The 19,010-nt window shown below is 42.7% G+C and overlaps 2 protein-coding genes across 2 annotated transcripts; both read left to right on the plus strand.

Annotated features, from left to right (window-relative positions):
* Positions 1-347: 347 nt before the first annotated feature.
* On the plus strand, positions 348-5,773 carry mreg (melanoregulin). Its single transcript, XM_041173695.1, has 5 exons — positions 348-555; positions 2,674-2,833; positions 3,550-3,640; positions 4,203-4,363; positions 5,016-5,773. The coding sequence occupies exons 1-5, from the start codon at positions 473-475 to the stop codon at positions 5,223-5,225; spliced, it is 705 nt and encodes a 234-aa protein (XP_041029629.1). The 5' UTR covers positions 348-472; the 3' UTR covers positions 5,226-5,773.
* A 9,733-nt stretch (positions 5,774-15,506) lies between these two features.
* LOC121269084 (telethonin-like) lies at positions 15,507-17,191 on the plus strand. The gene is made up of 2 exons (XM_041173532.1): positions 15,507-15,700; positions 16,510-17,191. The coding sequence occupies exons 1-2, from the start codon at positions 15,582-15,584 to the stop codon at positions 16,919-16,921; spliced, it is 531 nt and encodes a 176-aa protein (XP_041029466.1). The 5' UTR covers positions 15,507-15,581; the 3' UTR covers positions 16,922-17,191.
* The last annotated feature ends 1,819 nt before the right edge of the window (positions 17,192-19,010 follow it).

Genomic DNA, 19,010 nt, shown 5'->3' on the forward strand with positions numbered 1-19,010 from the left:
TAACGTTTGGAGCCCGTATGACTCTTCTTCAGGGCCTCTGAAGACGGGCCCATATGGACTCAAAATTCTGTTTCTCTCTCCACAGATGCTGCTAGACCTGCTGTGTTTTTCCAGCATTTTCTGTTTTTGTGCCTGGGGTTGGCTAGATCTGTTGTGAGCCATTACATTGAGCTTGTTTTTATCAGAACTTTCAATGTACTTTCTGTTTCTTTGTTTGGCTGGAGGGGAGAGTTAATCACCACAGCCTTCACATGACCACCCATGACTTGATCCCCACAAGAGAAAATATTCATATAGTCCATGCATTTAAAATTATATGAACCACAGGAGCATCACTAGTGAGAACACCTCAATCGGACTAATCTCCGAACTGGTTGAATACCCACTGCTGGGTAATTTGCCTCCAACTGTTGCATGTTTCCTTTCTCTGGGATTGCCTGGTGTGCTCTAACTAAGATTGGAGCACTGTGAAATGGGGGATAGGAATGTCTTTTATCGCATATGCTGCTCATGCTGTGGGGAAGATGAGCCAGAGGAGAAGACTCCAATCATCAGGTAAACATCGAACAGAAACTCTGATTTGCTTTCAAGATTTTCAGCTGCAAATTTGCTTTGGTTGGGAAGCTGGTGTTGAATAAACAGGCAGCAAAGAGCTTTATATAACTGGTGGCTGGTATATATCTATTGCTTCGTTACAAAGCAAGCAGATGAGTGGGTTCTTGGGGTTCTTAAGAGAGGAGCTAGATGCGCTAGAGTGTGGGGCAGGAGTTATATGGGTTTACTTTAAATCGCTTAGGGTGATGCAAGATGGGTGGCTTAGTGTGGGGTTGGATTAATTTGCATAGTTGAGTTGTCTTAGATTATATTGGATGGGATAGGTTCTTTGGTTTGAGAGAAGTGAGATTAGATTGAGTAAAATCAGATTATATTTGGCAGAAGGAATCCTGTTTGATTTCATCTCCCCAGTCAAAGTCAATTGTTTTCCTGCTCCAGTTGAGATCAACAATTCAGCATTGACCTTTACAAAATATTTACTGCATAATAGATCCATGTTGCTGTCTATTGCCACACAAGTCTTTTCCCACCCCTCATCTCACCATATCAACATTTCTTTCTATTCCTTTTTCCCATGTGTCTTCCCTTTAAATATGTCTATACCATTCAACTCAACCACTCTCTGTGGGAGCGAGTTCCACATTATCGCCACGCTCTGGGTGAAGAAGTTTCTCCTGAATTCCCTGTTGGATTTTTTATCAATTATCTTACATTTATGGCCCCCAGTTCTGGACTTGTCCAAAAGTGGAAACATCTCTACCCTATCAAACCCTTACATAATCTTAAAGGCCTCAATTAGGTTAACCCAAGCCTTCTCTACTAGAGAAAAGAGTTCAGCGTGTTTAATCTTGCTTGATAGTTATAACCTCCCTGTACTGGTATCATCCTAGTCAATCATTTTTTGCACTTTCTTCAATGCTTTTATATCCTCTATAATTTGGAGACCAGAACAGCTCACAGTTCTCCAGGTGTGGTCTAATCAAGGTTCCATGCAAGTTTAATATTACTTCTCTGTTTTTCAATTTTTTTCCTTATGGAAATCATCCCCAGTGCTTTGTTTTTTTTTATTGATCTTACTAACCACTGTCCCTAATGTGTCCTCTACTCCATTTAGACGCTTGTTTTCCAAGAAGTTAAGTGGCTTCCTGATTCTTCCTACCAAAATGTATTACCTCACACTTATTGAAGTTAATTTGTCATTTACACATCCATTCTGTTACTTTATTAATTTCTTCCTGTATTTTATTGCAGTCCGCCCCTGGATTAATTTCAAACCTCCCCAAGTTGGTGGCATCCACAAGTTTTGACATTGCACCTCCAAGTCGCAACCTTTTATATAAAAGCTGAACGACAGTGGTCTCTTAACGAAAGTTAGCCTGAAACATCCAGCAATCATATGTAATCTTACCTCGGTGAGACGGGTTTTTAGATAGCCCTCAATCATAGAATGAGTACAGCACAGAAGGAGGCCATTCAGCCTATCATGTCTGTGCTGCAGGAGCAACTCAGAAATCCCACCCCTTTGTCTTTTCCCAGTAGCCCTGAAAATCTTTTCAAATAATTTTCCAATTCCCTTCAGAAATCTGTGATTAATCTACCTCTATCACACACTCAGTAGTGCATTTTAGACTTTCACCACTTGCTGCATAAAAAAGACTTTCCTCATGTTGCCTTTGGTTCTTTTGCCGATCATCTTAAATCAGTGTCCTCTGGTTTTCGATCCTTCCACCAATGGGAACAGTTTCTCCTTATTTACTCTGTCCAGATCCCTCATGATTTTGAAAACCTCTATCAAACCTCTTCTCAACCTTCCCTAAGGAGAACAAGCCCAGCTTCTCCAATCTATCCTTGTTCCCTCATCCAGAAACCGTTCCTGTAATTTTTTTCTGTACACTAATGCATTCATATTCTTCCTCAAATGTGGTGCCCAGAATTAGACACAATGCTCTAATTGAGGCCAAACCAGTGTTATATAAAGGTTCACCATAACTTCCTTGTTTTTGTACTCTTGTGCCTTTATTCTGTAAGTGATGTATGGTCATTTATATAGGGGTTCTTCTGTAAATTAAGTAGAGAAGATTGTAAGTGACGCAGATGGTTTGTCTCTTGTATGAACAGCGACACGTTGCTGTATTTTGCCCAGGAAGCTCAGCGCAGGAGATCGGAACAAGCAAACTTGTGGAGTGAGCCTCATGATGCATTCCACACGGAGAGAGATGATGATCGGGAACTTTACAACTTGCTGCAGAAACGAGCCAAGACACGGAGGGGCTCTCAGGTGAGCTGTGAGTTTCAATTCAATTCAGCGTTACATATGACAACAACGTGCATCATAGACCAATTCTACTACAAAGATCCCACAGCACTTCACAAATGAGTAATCAGATATGGGGCAGAACGGCGTTGCAAAGGTTTAGGGAGGAAATTCCAACAGTCGGGACCAGGTAGGTGAAGGTGCAGCCACCTAATGCCCTTTAGGGAAGGAAATCTTCTGTCCTTACCTGGTCTGGCCTACATGTGACTCCAGACCCACAGCAATGTGGTTGACTCTTAAAAATGCCATCAAACGAAGGCAATTAAGGATGGGCAATAAATGCTGGTCTCGCCAGCATCACCCACATCCCATGAACAAATGTAAAGGAAACAACCAAAGGTAGGTTGAAGGGAGGGAGTCTGTACAACAGGGTAGTTGGAAGGATTACAGAGTTCAGGATATGAGTTTGTAGGGTTAATGGGGGTGGGATGAGGCCATGGGGGGGATTTAAAGCATCAGGATCAAAGTTATGGTGGAAGCGGGAGATGAGATGGATCAGTGAGGATAGAGTTGATAGACAAACAGAATGGCGGTAGACTCCTCAGTATTCGAGTATGTCCAAGCTGTAAGTGACTTCATCATCTTCAGACAGAGTGTGGGTGGAATGGTCTGGGTTGGGACAGCCCTGAATCAGAATGCATTGATCTAATGCAGGTGAAACCCTGTCTTCTGTCTCCTAGGGTTACCGTCGCCTCAGTTTTGACATTCATGCAGTTCGCCAGGAACGCAGAGATGTACTGGGGAAGTGGAAGATGATTTTAGAAAACTTGGGTAAGTAAAAGTGTTTTACCTCGAGTGAGAACCTGATAATTCTGCTTCCCTTCTTTCCCTTAAAGTCCTTTCCAGCTCCCTCCCCTTTCCCCCCCGTTATCCTTCTGTTGTTCTTCTCTCCCTTTCTCCTTCTATTTCCTTCCCTCACCCTCTCCCTTTCTCTCAGTCTCCCTCACCCCCTTGTGCTCTCCCCTCCCTGTCTCATCCTTTCTTGCTCTCCCTCTCTGTTTCCCTCCATCCTCAGCCCTATTCCTCCCTTCTCTCTATCTTCTGGTGCCCCACTGTCTCTGTCTCTATCTATCTCTCTCTCTCTGTCTCTGTCTCTGTCTCCCTCTCTTTCACTCTGTCCTCTCTCTATCCTTCCTCTCTGTCTGAACCATCTCTCTCTCTATCTCTGCCCCCTCCCTTCTCTCTTTCCCTCCTATTTCTCAGTCCCACTCTCCCCTCGATCTCTCAGAAGCCAACCCTGGCCCAGATTCCTACCCATTCAGAATCAGTTGTGTGCTGCATTGTTTCAATGCTCTGTTTTGATGCCATTCTTGATGACTATGTTGTTTTGCAGGTTTTCATGCAGAGTCTGATATGCTTTTGAATGTCACATCTGCAACCTCGTACAGCAGCATGAGGAATGCACCCCAGGCAAAGAAACTGCTGGACATCCTGGCTCAAGAAACCTCAATATTTGACAATAAAATGCCGGCGGAGAGATACATCTTTGTTTTGGTGGGTGAAGTAGGGGAGCAGATAGGGATGGGGGTGGGCAGATGTGGGGGATGGAGAGGGAAGGGGGGGCAGTGAGGGGGGAATGGGGAAACAGGGTGAGGAAGTTTGAGAGATGGATGGAGGTAGGGGAGAGAAGAGGAAAGGCAGTGAACAACCAATACATTCACTATTGGAGGCGACTTTGTAAAACTCAAACCAGACTGAATCAAATTTAGTTGGAAAAATCTGAATTTAAAACCAATTAAGTTTACAACATAGAAAGAGGCCATTCACCCCATAGGGCCTGTGCTGGCTCTTTGCTCAGTCAAGTTGAAATCAGTTCATCTTTGGATGTGACTGCCCCTTTAAATGAATCAACATCAAAATTCTTCCCTGAATTGACAGGGACTTTCTCCTATAATCAGCAAATGGGCCCTGTCCCCTATAAGCAGCAAGTTGGTGATTCCTGTCCTGTGACTCCTGCGTGTTTGGATATTCGGAGAGAATCAGGCTGGACTGTGAGACCCCTGCGAAGGTAATGGACTGTGTACACGTGCAGAGGGAGCTCCCTTAAGCAGCTGGTCAGATCGTAGCCAGTGTGAGTGGTGATGTTGAGAATGGCTGAAATAGAGGAAAGTAGTAATAAAGTGAGGGATGATTTGTGTTTATGTAGGACCGTCTAATCACACTGGATGCTGCAGAGGACTTTCTGAGAAAGGCAAAAAATTATTATCCCCGGGATCAGAGCCCTGAGATGGAGACAGAGGAACAGGATTCAGTTGTTGTTCTAATAAAAAGAACAAATGAAATCAACCCAGTAACAGACGAGGAACTGGAAGAAGTTGATGAAGAAATTCTCCTCTCGAGATCACTGGAATTGTGATTATCAATCCAATTTGAGATTCCTAAGCTGTGTTTTCCAAAGGTTGTTGCAATAAGTTCATCATCTTTCCTGTTGGAATTTCTGGAAGGTAAAGAAAGAACTTTGCTTTTCTACACCATCTTTCACCACCTCAGGATGTCCCAGAGCCAATGAAGTGCTTTTGAAGTATAGTCACTTTTGTAATGTAGGAACATCAGTCAATTTGTGCACAGCAAGCCCCCACAAACAGCAGTATGATAATGTAATAATCTGTTTTGAATGTTGATTGAGGGATAAATATTGACCAAGACACCGGGGAGAAATCCTTTGCGTTTCCACAAAGTGTAATGGAATCTTTGACCCTCCTCCTGAAAGGGTAGATGGGGGCCTTAATTTAACAGCTCATCCAAAAGATGGCCCCTCTGACAATGCAAAATAAAGGAGTTAAAGGTGCTGTTTAGATGCAGGTTGTTGAGTTGCATGTGGTACCATATATGTGAGAGGTGGGGGCATTCCCTGTATTGATTTGACTATCCTGTTTTGTTTGCTTTTTCTCTGAGCCATTGACCTCTGGCTATAAATAAAAAATATAAAAAATATGTTTTGTGCCTCATTTCTCTTACACATGGGTGGAAGCAGCTACAAAAAATGGAGATCTCCACGAACCACTGAGAGAAAGAAGAGTTTCACATCCTGGCGAAAAGAGAAGCATCACCTTGGCGTTTGATCTTCAGTTCTAGTGGTTGTGAAATCTCTGCACAAGCAATGATCACTTTGATTAATTTTTCTAAGTGGAGACGAGGTTTGGAACTTGGAGGGGCAGGGGGACCCCGTGAGGGGCAGGGAGACTGGGGGAGAGATGGAGATTCTGGGAGGGGCAGACGGACACAAGGTGGGACAGGGAGATGGGGGAGCAGGACAGTGGGACAAGTGAATGTCAGAGTGAGAATACAAGGTGTGATATTTGAGAAGAATAGTATTTCTGCTGGATTATAGTGAGGAGGAAACACTTCCTCCAATTGTAATTGTGACTCTCCCACACCCGTTTCTCTGAACATAGAAGGAAAGAACTTGATTTCTAGCGCCTTTCACAATCTCAGGATGTCCCAAGATATTTTACAGCCACTTTTTGAAGTGTAAACACTGTTGTAATGTAGAACACATGGCAGCTAATTTACACACAGCAAGATCCCACAAACAGTAATGTGATAAATGAGCAGAAAATCTGTTTTAGTGATGTTGATTGAGAGATTAACATTGGTCAGGTCAGTGGGAACTCCTTTTTTTCGGATGAGATATTGAATCCCTTCTGCCCTCTCACATGGATGTAAAAGATGCCCAGACAATATTTGAAGAAAAGCTGGTGAGTTCTCGCTGGTAACTGAGCATTTTCCAATCCTCCCCATCAACAGGTTTGGTAGCATAAGATGGAGGACCTGCTACATACCATTGTTTAAAAAAAGGGATAGACTGATTAACTACAGGCCAGTCAGGCGAACCTCAGTGGCAAGAAAATTATTGGAAAAGGTTCTGATAAGACAAGCTTTCATTTAGAAACAACACACCTTAATCAAGGACAGTCAGTGTAGATTTGTTAATGGAAGGTCATGTCTCACTAACATAAGTGAATTTTTTGAGGCAACAAGGAGGGTTGATGAGGGAGAGTGTTTGATGTAATCTACATAGATTTTAACAAGGCTTTTGATAAAGTTTCACATGGCAGACTGGTTACAAAAGTAAAAGCCCATGGAATCCAAGGCAAAGTGGCAAATTGGATCCAATATTGGCTCAAAGGATGGAAGCAAGGAGTAATGGTCAACATGTGTTTTTGTAACTGGAAGTCTGTTTCCAGTGGGGTTCCACAGGGCTCAGTACTGGGTCCCTTGCTTTTTGTGATATATACATATACATATATATATGTATAATTTGGCTTTGAATTAGGGGATATGATAAAGAAGTTTGCAAGCAATACAAAAATTAGCTGTGGCATTGGTAACGAAGAAGAAAGCTGTAGACTGCAAGAAGATATCAATAGACTGGTCAGGTGGTCAGAAAAGTGACTATGGAATTCAATCCAGAGAAGTGTGATGTAATGCATTTTGAGAAGGAAAGACAATGCATGATGAATGGTAGGATACTGAAAAATGTAGAGGAACAGAGGGACCTTAGAGTGCAAGTCCACAGATCGCTGAAGGTGTCTGGGCAGGTAGATAAAGTGGTCTGAAGGGATATGGGATACTTGCCCTTATTAGCCAAGACATAGACTATAAGAGCTGGGAGGTTATGCTTAAACTGTACAAAACATTAGTTAAGCCACAGCTGGAGTACAGCGTGCAGTTCTGGTCACCACACTAAAGGAAAGGTGTGATTACAGAGGAGATTTACAATGAAATTGCCAGGACTAGAGAATTTTAGCTATAACGAAAGGATTGGATAGGCTGGGGTTTTTTTTTAGAACAGTGGCTGAGAGGAGACTGAATTGAGTGGTATAAGTTGAGTGCAGGGGAAGGAGCTATTCACTGTGGTTGAGGGGTCCCGAGCCAGGTGCAGATGTTTCAAGTAAAAGGCAGGAGGTTTTGAGGAAATTAGAGGGGAAGCCATTTCATCCAAAGGGTGATGAGGACCTGGAACTGACTGCCTGAAGGTACCAGGAGGCAGCAAACCACAAAACATTTATAAAGTACTTGGATATGGACTTGAAGTGCCATAACCAAAAAGGCGACAGTTCAAGAAGAGGAAAGTGGGATTACCCTGGAAGGCTTCTTGTCAGTGAGTGTGCACATTATGGGCTGAATGCTGTAATTATCTATGATAAAGCACTTAAGAATAACTGTGATCATGAAAGGCTGTAAAAATCAAACTTTTCATTTTTTTTAAAATAGTGGCAATGGGATCTTTCACATATATCCGCAAGGGCAGTCTCAACAGAAGGGTGGTGCAGCACTCCTCAGTACTGACCCACTGACAGTGCAGCACTCCCTCAGTACTGACCCTCTGACAGTGCAGCACTCCCTCAGTACTGACCCTCTGACAGTGCAGCACTCCCTCAGTACTGACCCTCTGACAGTGCAGCGCTCCCTCAGTACTGACCCTCCGACAGTGCAGCGCTCCCTCAGTACTGACCCTCTGACAGTGCAGCACTCCCTCAGTACTGACCCTCCGACAGTGCAGCACTCCCTCATTACTGACCCTCTGACATTGCAGCACTCCCTCAGTACTGACCCACCGACAGTGCAGCACTCCCTCAGTACTGACACTGTGACAGTGCAGCGCTCCCTCAGTACTGACCCTCCGACAGTGCAGCACTCCCTCAGTACTGACCCTCCGACAGTGCAGCACTCCCTCAGTACTGACACTGTGACAGTGCAGCACTCACTCAGTACTGACCCTCCGACAGTGCAGCGCTCCCTCAGTACTGACACTCTGACAGTGCAGCACTCCCTCAGTATTGACCCTCTGACAGTGCAACGCCCCCTCAGTACTGACCCTCCGACAGTGCAACGCCCCCTCAGTACTGACTCTCCGACAGTGCAGCATTATCTCAGTACTGACTCTCCGACAGTGCAACGCTCCTTCAGTACTGACCCTCCAGTAGTGCAACACTTCCTCAGTACTGGCACTCCAGCAGTGCATCACTCCCTCAGTACTGACTCTTCGACAGTGTAGTGCTACCTCAATACTGACCCTCTGACAGTGCGGCACTCCCTCAGTATTGACCCTCCGACAGTGCAGCACTCACTCAGTACTGACCTCCCAACAGTGCAGCGCTCACTCATTACTCACCCTCCGATAGTGCGGCACTCACTCAGTACCATGCCATTAACATATATCTCAAGACTGAAGTTTTGTTTTACAGACTGGAAGGATTTGACATGATCTGGACATGTGGATGCTAACCTAGGCTTTTTTTAAAAGAAGGTCATAAATTCACCTTGGAACTGTCAACAAGCAGGCCTCTTCCAAGAAATCGCCTGACATTTAGGTACTTGAGAGAAATCTGGTTGTTTGTTTTGTCCAGCAACCACTTTAATTGATGGGAAAGAAATTGAAAATGCAAAGGTTGCTAACTTGCTGGAAATCACATGGGAGGGAGAAAAAGACTTAAGTTGTGAACTTGCTGGTTTTGAAGACTGTCTTGTTGGGGAACAAGTTGCGGAACGAAGGCCACCGTAACTGGCTCCCTCTCTCTCTCTCTCTCTAATTTGCCTGCAATTGTGTGTTGGTATCAACCTGTAGCCAGGGAACCCTCAGCTGAGTGTAACTAGTCTGCATTGGGACCTGCAAAGCTAAGACCAGTTGGTGAGAACTTCCAGACACCCACCGGGACCAGCAGCCCGTCTTCACACGAGAGAACTCCAGGCCGGCAGCGTCAAGACCCTGCAGACTTTACCCTTCATTTTATAATGTCCAACCTCTAAATCCCATCTCTGCAGAGAGACTCCATCTCTTTGTCCTTTGTTTCTGTATGTGTGTGTGTGTGTGTGTGCTGGGGAAACTCTTTAGGAAGTGATAGATAGTCAAACTTCCTGATTACAATAGCGTGCTAACCAGTACTTGCAACTTGTTAAAAAGAAATTTTGTTTTATCATAAACAATCATTCTGAGTGTAGGGAAAATGATGTTTAATGTTTAGTTTTAGTTTGGATAACACAATCAAAGTATATTGATTAGTTAACCTTGTAGTATACTATCCTTTTAAACTGTAATCAATAGAGGACACCAGCAGTGAATATTATGTGACTCTGCATGGCTTCATTTGACAGAGTAAAACACCATGGGATTTTAGAAAAAATGAGGTAACATACTAATGAGTTAATTACAGAACAACTGATGAAGAGGCCCTTATTGCACTTATCTCCATGTTACAGAGCCACATTGCGTTGCTGCCTTCAAGGTTGAATGGACAAGCTTATATTCCCCACATTAACAGAACCAGGTGTATTCAGGAAAGGGAAGGTACGAGGAAAGAATAATAACAGCTGTGTCCCACATTAAGCTAATTTTACTCTGTAGTGTTTTAGAAGAAAGCAATTATATTTGATAGAATATATTCTTTGTATTAAGAACTAACTTTTGTAACAATGGGTGACTAGTTTTGTAACTGTATAATCCTTTTAGGCTTTTATCACTCAAGACCATGTATTGATTGAATATATAAAGCGGTTTTACTACCTTACATATTAAACACTGATTACTGCTATGCACTTATATTTTATACACATTCTGCATAATTTTTAAGCATTAGTATTTTGCATTCTTTTGTATTAGGCTTACATAGTTTTAAGGTTATAAGCAACTTTTCCAAATAATCCTTTTGTTTTAAAAGTAAAGTAACTCATTCCAATTACCAACAACAAGAGAGAAAAATATCACCCAGCAGATGACCCCTAGAGACAGTTATTGATAAGGATTCTGAGACAATGAGCTCAAGGTATCATTCATGAGGACATGATAGCATGCCTCCCCTATCCTAAACAAATGGTCAAAGGAAGATATCATAAAACACCCTTTTGTCTTAGCACGAAGTTATTAAAATAACAGAAAGAAACTCTAGTGAAAAGTGATATCAATTAATTACCATCACTCTTAAGGCCAATTCCAGACTGATCACGCACCCCTTAAACCAATCAGAATACAAGAACATGACTGATCACGCTGTGGGTTGTAGCTTGGAAAGAGTTAATAAGCAGCAGCTTTCACTGACCATCGCGCTGAATTTTATACTGAGGACTGCTTGTCAGCTGAAAGCAGAAGATCAGAAGCCAGAGAGAGAAAAGACTGAGTGTTGACCTGCACCCAAAGCTGACCCAGGAAGCAAGAACCATAGTACGCCTGTAAAGTCGCTGCCCTGCGATAAGTATTAACTATAACTTATTAAAGTTTCCTGAGTTACTTCACTAAACTGTCTCCTGTTGCCTGAATGGTTAAAATCTCAAATGGAACTCAAGTTCAAAAGAACTTACAAATTGGTGACCCCGGCGCATTTAGAGATGAAACGGGAAAACTTGGTGTTTGTAACGAAGGATCCCGGTGTATCTGCCAGGCCAACAGTAGCATCAGGAAGGGAGAGCCCTCAGGGTTGTGGGATCATTGAGAACCCGCCAGTGACTCAGGCAAAAACAAAAATAGCTGGAAAAACTCAGCAGGTCTGACAGCATCCGCGGAGAGAAACACAGTTAATGTTTCAAGTCCCTATGACTCTTCATCAGAACTATTCTGATGAAGAGTCACACAGACTCAAAACGTTAACTGTGTTCCTCTCTGCGGACGCTGTCAGACCTGCTGAGTTTTTCCAGCTATTTTTGTTTTTGTTTCAGATTTCCAGCATTTGCAGTATTTTGCTTTTATCTTAGTGACTCAGACACCTTCAAGATAACAGCTAAAATTGTTTCTTCTCTCTACCAAGCAAAGTTAGACAAGATGTCTAGTAAAGAGGTCCAGACGCTACTTATTGAGCGTCTGGAGAAAGGGGACTGGGTCCCTCTTGAAGAAGGAGTTGCACTTATTCAGGAACGGCTGTGCAACAAAAAGTTAAGAACTAAAAAGGCAAAGGATCTTGTGGCTTTTCAGGGAATAGGTGCATTTCAACCAGGAGACTGGGGTTGGGTTGTGATCCAGGGAATCAGGAAATAACCAGGAGTGAGTGGCTTCCAGGCCATGATTCCAGTGAACAGAGTTTTAACCCTTCAGTTGCTGCGGCAAGTGCACAGATTGTGATGGACCCGCAGTGCCAGGTCCAGTTTATGGAGATTCACGTGCTCCAGAAGCTGAGGTGTTGGGTCGAGAGTTAGGGCCCATTGAGTTGGGCACTTTACTGAGCTGAGAAATCTGACAAGGCTTTTCAGGAGTCAGAGGATTTAAGATGCAAGACATACAAGAGAATTCAGGAATTAAAAGGGAAGCTGGACAGGCAACAGGTACTGGTCCTTGCTGAAATCATAGGAGGCAAGTTCCCTTTTCTGTGAGACAACACAGCAGCTGCTCATGTGTCTGACCAAAAAGTAAATCGATCTGTTTCTCCAAATCCCATCAAGTCACAAGTAAGGTTAAGAGACAAAAGAAAATTTGAGCATAAAGAAAATGATTAGGAGGAAATGAGAAAGTGAGCTTACAGGCACACAGCAGAGTTAAGATATTGTGTGAAAGGGAAAATGAGAAATAGCTTGTGTGCGAATGATTACGTTTGCTTGTGTACTTTGTTGAGGGATAAATTTCTTTCCTGTCATAGAGTCATAGGGGTCTACAGCACATAAAAAGGCCCTTCAGCCCATCGAGTCTGCGCCGGTCAAACAAGTACCTAACTATTCTAATTCCATTTTCCAGCACCAGGCCCAAAGCCTTGTATGCCAGGGCATCGCAAGTGCACATCCAAATACTTCTTAAATGTGTGTCTGAATGTGATTTTCATGTGTCTGTAAGTGCTGTTTCTGTGTCGCCAAAATAATGACTTATTAACCCTCTGTGGTCTGGTATGTTTTAAGCTTTTTTCATGTTTGTTTAATGTATTATGTATTATGGATGAGATTTTAAACCAGTTTAAACCTTAATTTGTTTTTTCTTCTTTCCCCTGGAGCTAGCAATCTGGGATACCTTTGACGCTTTGAGTTGATCTCATTATAAGAGTTCATATTTCTAGGGGCACATGGAGATATGAAAGTGTGAATGTGATTACTGAGTGTGCCTGTGTTCATTCAATTTAAGGTTTAATTGTGAATTTGTGGGAAGTCAATGACCAGTTAAATGTGAGAATTGTAAGCATGGCCAAGAGGAATGTGGAATTAATGTTAGGATTTTATTGCATTATCACATCTCTCCCAGGGAGAAAAAAAGGGATTGTGCAGGAGGTAATGTGTTCAGGTGAGAATGAGTTTGAGATTTTTGATTCAGTACAGAATGGGTAAAGCAGACAACATCAGGATTTGGAAGTTGATTTAAATGGGGAAAAAGATAAGCTTAGTTATAAAGAAACAAAAGAGAATGGAGAATTCTATTTTTCTTTAAATTTTGATTTACTTTGTGAGATTGTAGTGTTCTGTCTCTTTAAAGCCTGCCTGGGCTGTGAGAGAATGCTAAGATGTGACTGCTTGAAATTTCTGAGCTGTGAGCAATTGTCATTGCTTTTGTTTTGTGTGGAAGTTTACAGGTTCTTTGCCTTTTTGGAATAAGAATGTGAAAGTTTTCTGGTGAGGGTTCACTTTTCCTTTTGTTTTTTTTAAAATTACAGTCGCTGGAAACCTGATTGAAGAGAGAACCACAAGACCACCGATATCATTCCTTTCTGTGTTTTTGAAGCATGTGTTTTTTTTGGCTTGGTGTGTGGGGTAAACTGATTTTTGTGTGGATGATGTTTATCTGCTTCACGTTGTAATGTTTTTCTTCCCGATTTTGCAGTCTCGGTGCTTTAAGTATAAAAACTAACAAAAGGGAAGCCTATTTAATAAAGTAAATTTTTTAAGTTATGAAACTGGAGTCATGGTTACTGGCTAGAATCATGATTCCAGGGTGTTTTGTTAAACATATGGGGATTTTAATCCGGATACAAATTCACACATGTGAGAACAAGGCAGTTTTAGTGTTCGATGGGGTGTATTGGAATTTGGGATACTTGAAGTGATTATGACCAATCCTGAGCTGGATTGGTCTTGGTTTAGGAACTTTGTGCAAAGTTTAAAGGTTTGTTCCTGACATAATTGTCACAAAGAGAAAGACCAATTTTGAGATTGGATACTGCAACGAAACAGTTTAAAATGAGGCTCAGGTTTTCCCTTTCGAGCACAAATTTTTAAGAAAGGGTGGTGACATCACTACGTCTATTTGAGAACTTTTGTTCCACCCCTTTCCAAACAGGGAATTAACTCTTTTCTGCTAACAGCTTAAGCTCAGCACAGCTTTTACTTTGCTAAATGAAAATATATTTAGATTTATATATATATATATGTAAGGCATTACAAAATTTAAAATTTCTGAATTTTCAGATAAGTTTGGATGAATTCTGCCCCAAGCAGAATGGATCTTTTGTGTTTTTCTTTCACACAGGTAACTTCAAGTTGAACAAGATTAGCAGTAGCTTCAAGAATTTGCAAATTTATGTCCAGACTTTCAATGTCACAGCATAGTCATGGACTAAAGGCTTTGGGTTTTTTTTTGAAAAAATAAGAGGAATTTGGCCTTAACCCATTCAGTCCATTTGTTATTTCCAGGAATAAAGTCCTGGAGTCTGGGAAATCTGATGTAAACACTTTGACCAATGAGTTTCAGATTTTTCAAAACCACCAAGTCTCAGCACAAGAAATTGGGATTAATGAATAAATTCTAATTCATACAAGTTGGTATTCTAAAAGAAAATTAAGAAAAAATTACCTGAAATTCAAAGTAACTATAAGAAAACAATAAAAAGACATACACACACAGCCCAGGTTGTTTCCATGGCAATAAAGAAGTTTCTTTTGAAGAAGAAATGAATTAATTATTAAAGAAAATATGTCAGGACATCAACAGTGTTATTTTGTGAAAAGTGAAAAGTTCAGTTTAATTTAGCAAGTTACTTTTGAAAAATTATGATTTTATCTAAGGCACAGAACAAACAAACAAAACATGTTAATGCCTGGAATCAAATAGAAATGTTTGATTTCTGTTTAAAAGATGTTATGGGAATATTTTATTACACTGTAAAATTTCTCCATGACTCATAAATGTAACAGAATAGTAACTAGCACAAAGAAGCCTGGGTGAAGACTCTTATCGTGGGCACCAGTAGGGGAAGTAGACGATTGGCTATTTTGGTGAGAAAATTAAACTTTTAAATTAATGTCACGGCCTACGGAGTAGTGAGGCGAGATGATACATGCACCCCTCCCATCCCAGTCATAACAACTGACCCTCCAATAGTGCAGCGGTCCCTTAGTCCTGACACTGTGGGTGTCAGCCTGGGCAATGTGCTCCTTTTCTGGGTGGTGGGGGCAGTTGTTGTCCCATGATCTTTGGACTGAGATTGGAGGGCCACAGTCGAGTCTAAGTAATTCTGGTCATTCAGCCGGCATCTTTGCCCTCGGGTCTGGTATCCTGTAACCCCAGCTCAGGCTCCCAGATAGAGCGATGGGAACCGATGGCTGCTGCTCATTAAACCGATTGAGAACAAAATGCAGATTCTGGGAAGTCCGACCGACAGCTGTAAACTTTGAACTTTAGGTGCTGACATCTGGAAATCATTGGGAGTACGTCACCAATTCTCCTGTGAGTTGGTGAATGTGGATTTAGACTGTGATAACATTCCCCAAAATAGCCCCCGGGCTTATATAAAGCACCGCCGCTCCCCACACACAAACTCATCGTCCGAAGCTGATCACCACAGACAGTGCAAGAGGATCCCGAGCAGAAATGAAGCTGTCACCCGCTGCCACTCTCAACTCCTCACTCAATGAGGAAAACAGCCAGAGGAGAGAGTTTTACTCAGCAGAGTGGGAGGATCAAATCATGAGAACTCGCCCTCAGGATGGGTGAGTTTACACTGAAACTGCGCTGTTCCATCACTGGCTCAGTGCTAAGAGGGAACCTTTGGTGGAAAATTGGGCCAGGTCAGCACTGAGGGAATAGCAAGTAACAGGCTGTAAAACGAAGGATAACTCAGTAAGAGAGAGAGGGGCGGGAGGGGAGAGTCACAGAGAGATACACACAGGAGAGGTACAGAGAGAAAGAGACACACACAGAGGGAGAAACAGAGAGATACACAGAGAGGGATACACAGAGAGAGAGAGACACACACAGAGGGAGTGACACACAGAGGGAGAGACACAGACAGATACACATAGAGGGAGAGACACAGAGATACACACAGAGAGAAACACACACAGAGGGAGTGACACACAGAGGGAGAAACAGAGAGAGATACAGAGAGAGAGGCACACACAGAGGGAGAGACACATAGAGGGAGAGTCACAGAGGGAGATACACACAGAGGGAGAGACACACAGAGGGAGAGACACAGAGATACACACAGAGGAAGAGACAGAGAGAGACAGAGAGGGAGAGACACAGGCACAGAAGGGGAGACAGAAGAGACAGGCAGAGGGATGGACACAAAGTCACAGAGAGAAAAAGAAAGAATTACAGAGAGAGAGATAGAGACATATAGAGATGGAGAGACAGCGAGTCACAGAGACTCAGACACAGAGTCTTAGAGAACAGGGATTGTTCATGAGAGGAGAGCGAAAAGGAGGAGTGTTAATGAGGGGAATATTAATGAGATGTTAATGAGGATCCAGGTAAATCTCGGATATGTTAATCTACTTCTTGCTTTTCGTGTCAGATGCACTTTAAACGAGGTGAATCGTGCCCGTAAGGAGAGTTACGACAGGAAATATCAGGTGACCTACTTGGTGCAGCGAAGCCCGAACAACATCATGAGGATGGGCTGCCTGGGTGAGGATCTAACTGAGTACCTCCTGCCATATCGTCCCCTGCTTCCACTGCCCATCTTCACACCGACTCCCATCAGCACTAAAGTGGAGAGGGCAATGACTCCATCAGAGCTGAGTGGCATCATGGAGTTCGAGCGGGCTCTGGGCATGAGTGGGAGCTGCCAGGACAAGAGAGACATCTCGGAGATCACCAAAGAACTTCCTCCAGTCATGCAGCCTGTCAGACTTGATGGCACGAAAGCAGACATGGTTCAAAGATCCCTGTCCAGGTCCATGTCTCACGAGGCTCAGAGAGGCTGAGAGAGGAAGAGACTGAGTGAAAAGGACTGAATGTGTTGGATAATGTCAGCGGGAGTAGATTATTGTCACAATGATAATGATGGATTGCGAGGCAGGACTGCAAGTGAAGAAAAGGGACTGATTTAACTATGAAAGTTTAGAGATGATGTAAAATGTGCTTAAGGCACTAAAGTGAAAAGATTTTATTTAAGTAGATGTTTCCTGACTTATTTTTGTAATTATTCACTAGAAAGTTTCATTTTATTTTTAATAAACATAATGTTTATGGAACTGGGCCGAGCTTTCTGTTGTCTGACTCACTAACAGCAACCGACGTTTACATAATATCCTTAACTTAGAAAATTGTCCAAAAGCCCTTCGCTGAACTGTAATCAGGAAAATAATTGACATGAAGCCAAAGAAGGGGAGGTTGGAAAGGAATTGGTTGTAAACCTGGGTCTGAGCTGTGAGTTTTAAAGAAAGCGAAATGCCTTAAGGTGAAAATTCTAGACCCTGAACAGAAATCACCAATGTTGGAGCAAAGTGGAGGGGGAGGATTGGGGAGGGGGTTGGTTGAAGGGAGGGGTGGGGTTGGGTGGGGGGGGGGGCGGTTTATAGGAATACGAGGCCACAATTAAGCAAATTAAGCAGTGCTTAATAACCAGAGCTCTCTCACCCACTGATATCATTCTTTATTTGTCACCCAAACACATCCCTGGCCTATGAGTTACATCAGATTCATTCTGCTCCCTGTCCCATCTCCATCCCGGGACAATCCGATCGCACATCTATCCCGGGACAATACTAAAAAAGATCATCCCCTGGGTGTCAATTTCCCTCTTCGATCACCAAACAGTTGGCCGTTTGCCTGAGGGAGAGTGTTCTTTTGGGGTTTCTCTCTCACACACAAGTGGTCCTGGGTACCTCTCTGTGTCTGAGTCTAATCTTGTCTGTGATTCATTTTACCTCACATTCAACATCAGATGTAGATTTACGCAGCAACATCCCAAGGTAAAATAACACACTCAGTTGTCACACTCTAAATGTTAATGACTCCCAACTGAGCAATTGATTAGGAAGAGAAATTATCCAAGAAAAAGTCAGTCAGTTCCTATGACCTTTACACTATTTCGAGTTGACCTCAGGAAATGCCCATTTAGACCATGATCAAGAATTATCTGCTTCCTGCAACATTTTATTTGTGGTAAGTTCAACCCTCGTCTATTAAAGAGAGAGTGAGTCACATGCCTGATGCATGGTGTTTTGAGTTTTTTTATTGAGATAGCAGAGAGTTGATGACAGTAAATGTAGTTGTTGTGGTGTACATGGGCTTTCAAAAGGCTTTGGATAAAGTGCCTCTTAACAAACTGGCAGCAAAGTTGAAGTCCATGGAATAGAGAGAGTGGCAACATGGATAAGAGTGAGGTTATCCATTTTGGTCAGAAGAATAAAAAGGTGACTTATTATTTAAATGGAGAGAAACTTCAGAATGTTTCAGTGCAGACGGATCTGGGTGTCCTCGTGCATGAATCACTGAAAGCTAGTATGCAGGTACAGCAGGTAATAAGGAAGGCAAATGGAATCTTGGCATTTATTGTTGAAGGAATAGAGTATAAAAATAGGGAAGTGTTGTTGCAACTGTACAAGGCATGGGTGAGACCGCACCTGGAGTACTGTGCAGAGTTTTGGTCCCCTTACTTGAGGAAGGATGTAGTTGCATTGGAGGCGGTTCAGAGGAGGTTCACTAGATTGATTCCAGAGATGCGGGGCTTGTCTTATGAGGAGAGATTGAGCAGTTTAGGCCTATACTCTCTAGAGTTTAGAAGGATGAGAGGAGATCTAATTGAGGTATATAAGATGCTAAAGGGGATAGACAAAGTAGTCGTGGATCAGATGTTTCCCCTCATTGAATGAGATCCCATAGTTTTAGGCTTAAGGGGTGGTAGATTTAAATCAGAGATGAGGAGGAATTACTTTTCTCAAAGGGCCATGAATCTGTGGAATTCACTACCTCAGAATGAGGTGGATGCCGGGACGCTGAATAAATTTAAGGAAGAGGTAGACAGATTTTTAATTAGTAATGGGTTGGAAGGTTATGGGGAGAGGGTGG

This window comes from Carcharodon carcharias, chromosome 23 (assembly GCF_017639515.1).
Source record: "Carcharodon carcharias isolate sCarCar2 chromosome 23, sCarCar2.pri, whole genome shotgun sequence".
In the NCBI taxonomy this organism is placed as follows: domain Eukaryota; kingdom Metazoa; phylum Chordata; class Chondrichthyes; order Lamniformes; family Lamnidae; genus Carcharodon; species Carcharodon carcharias.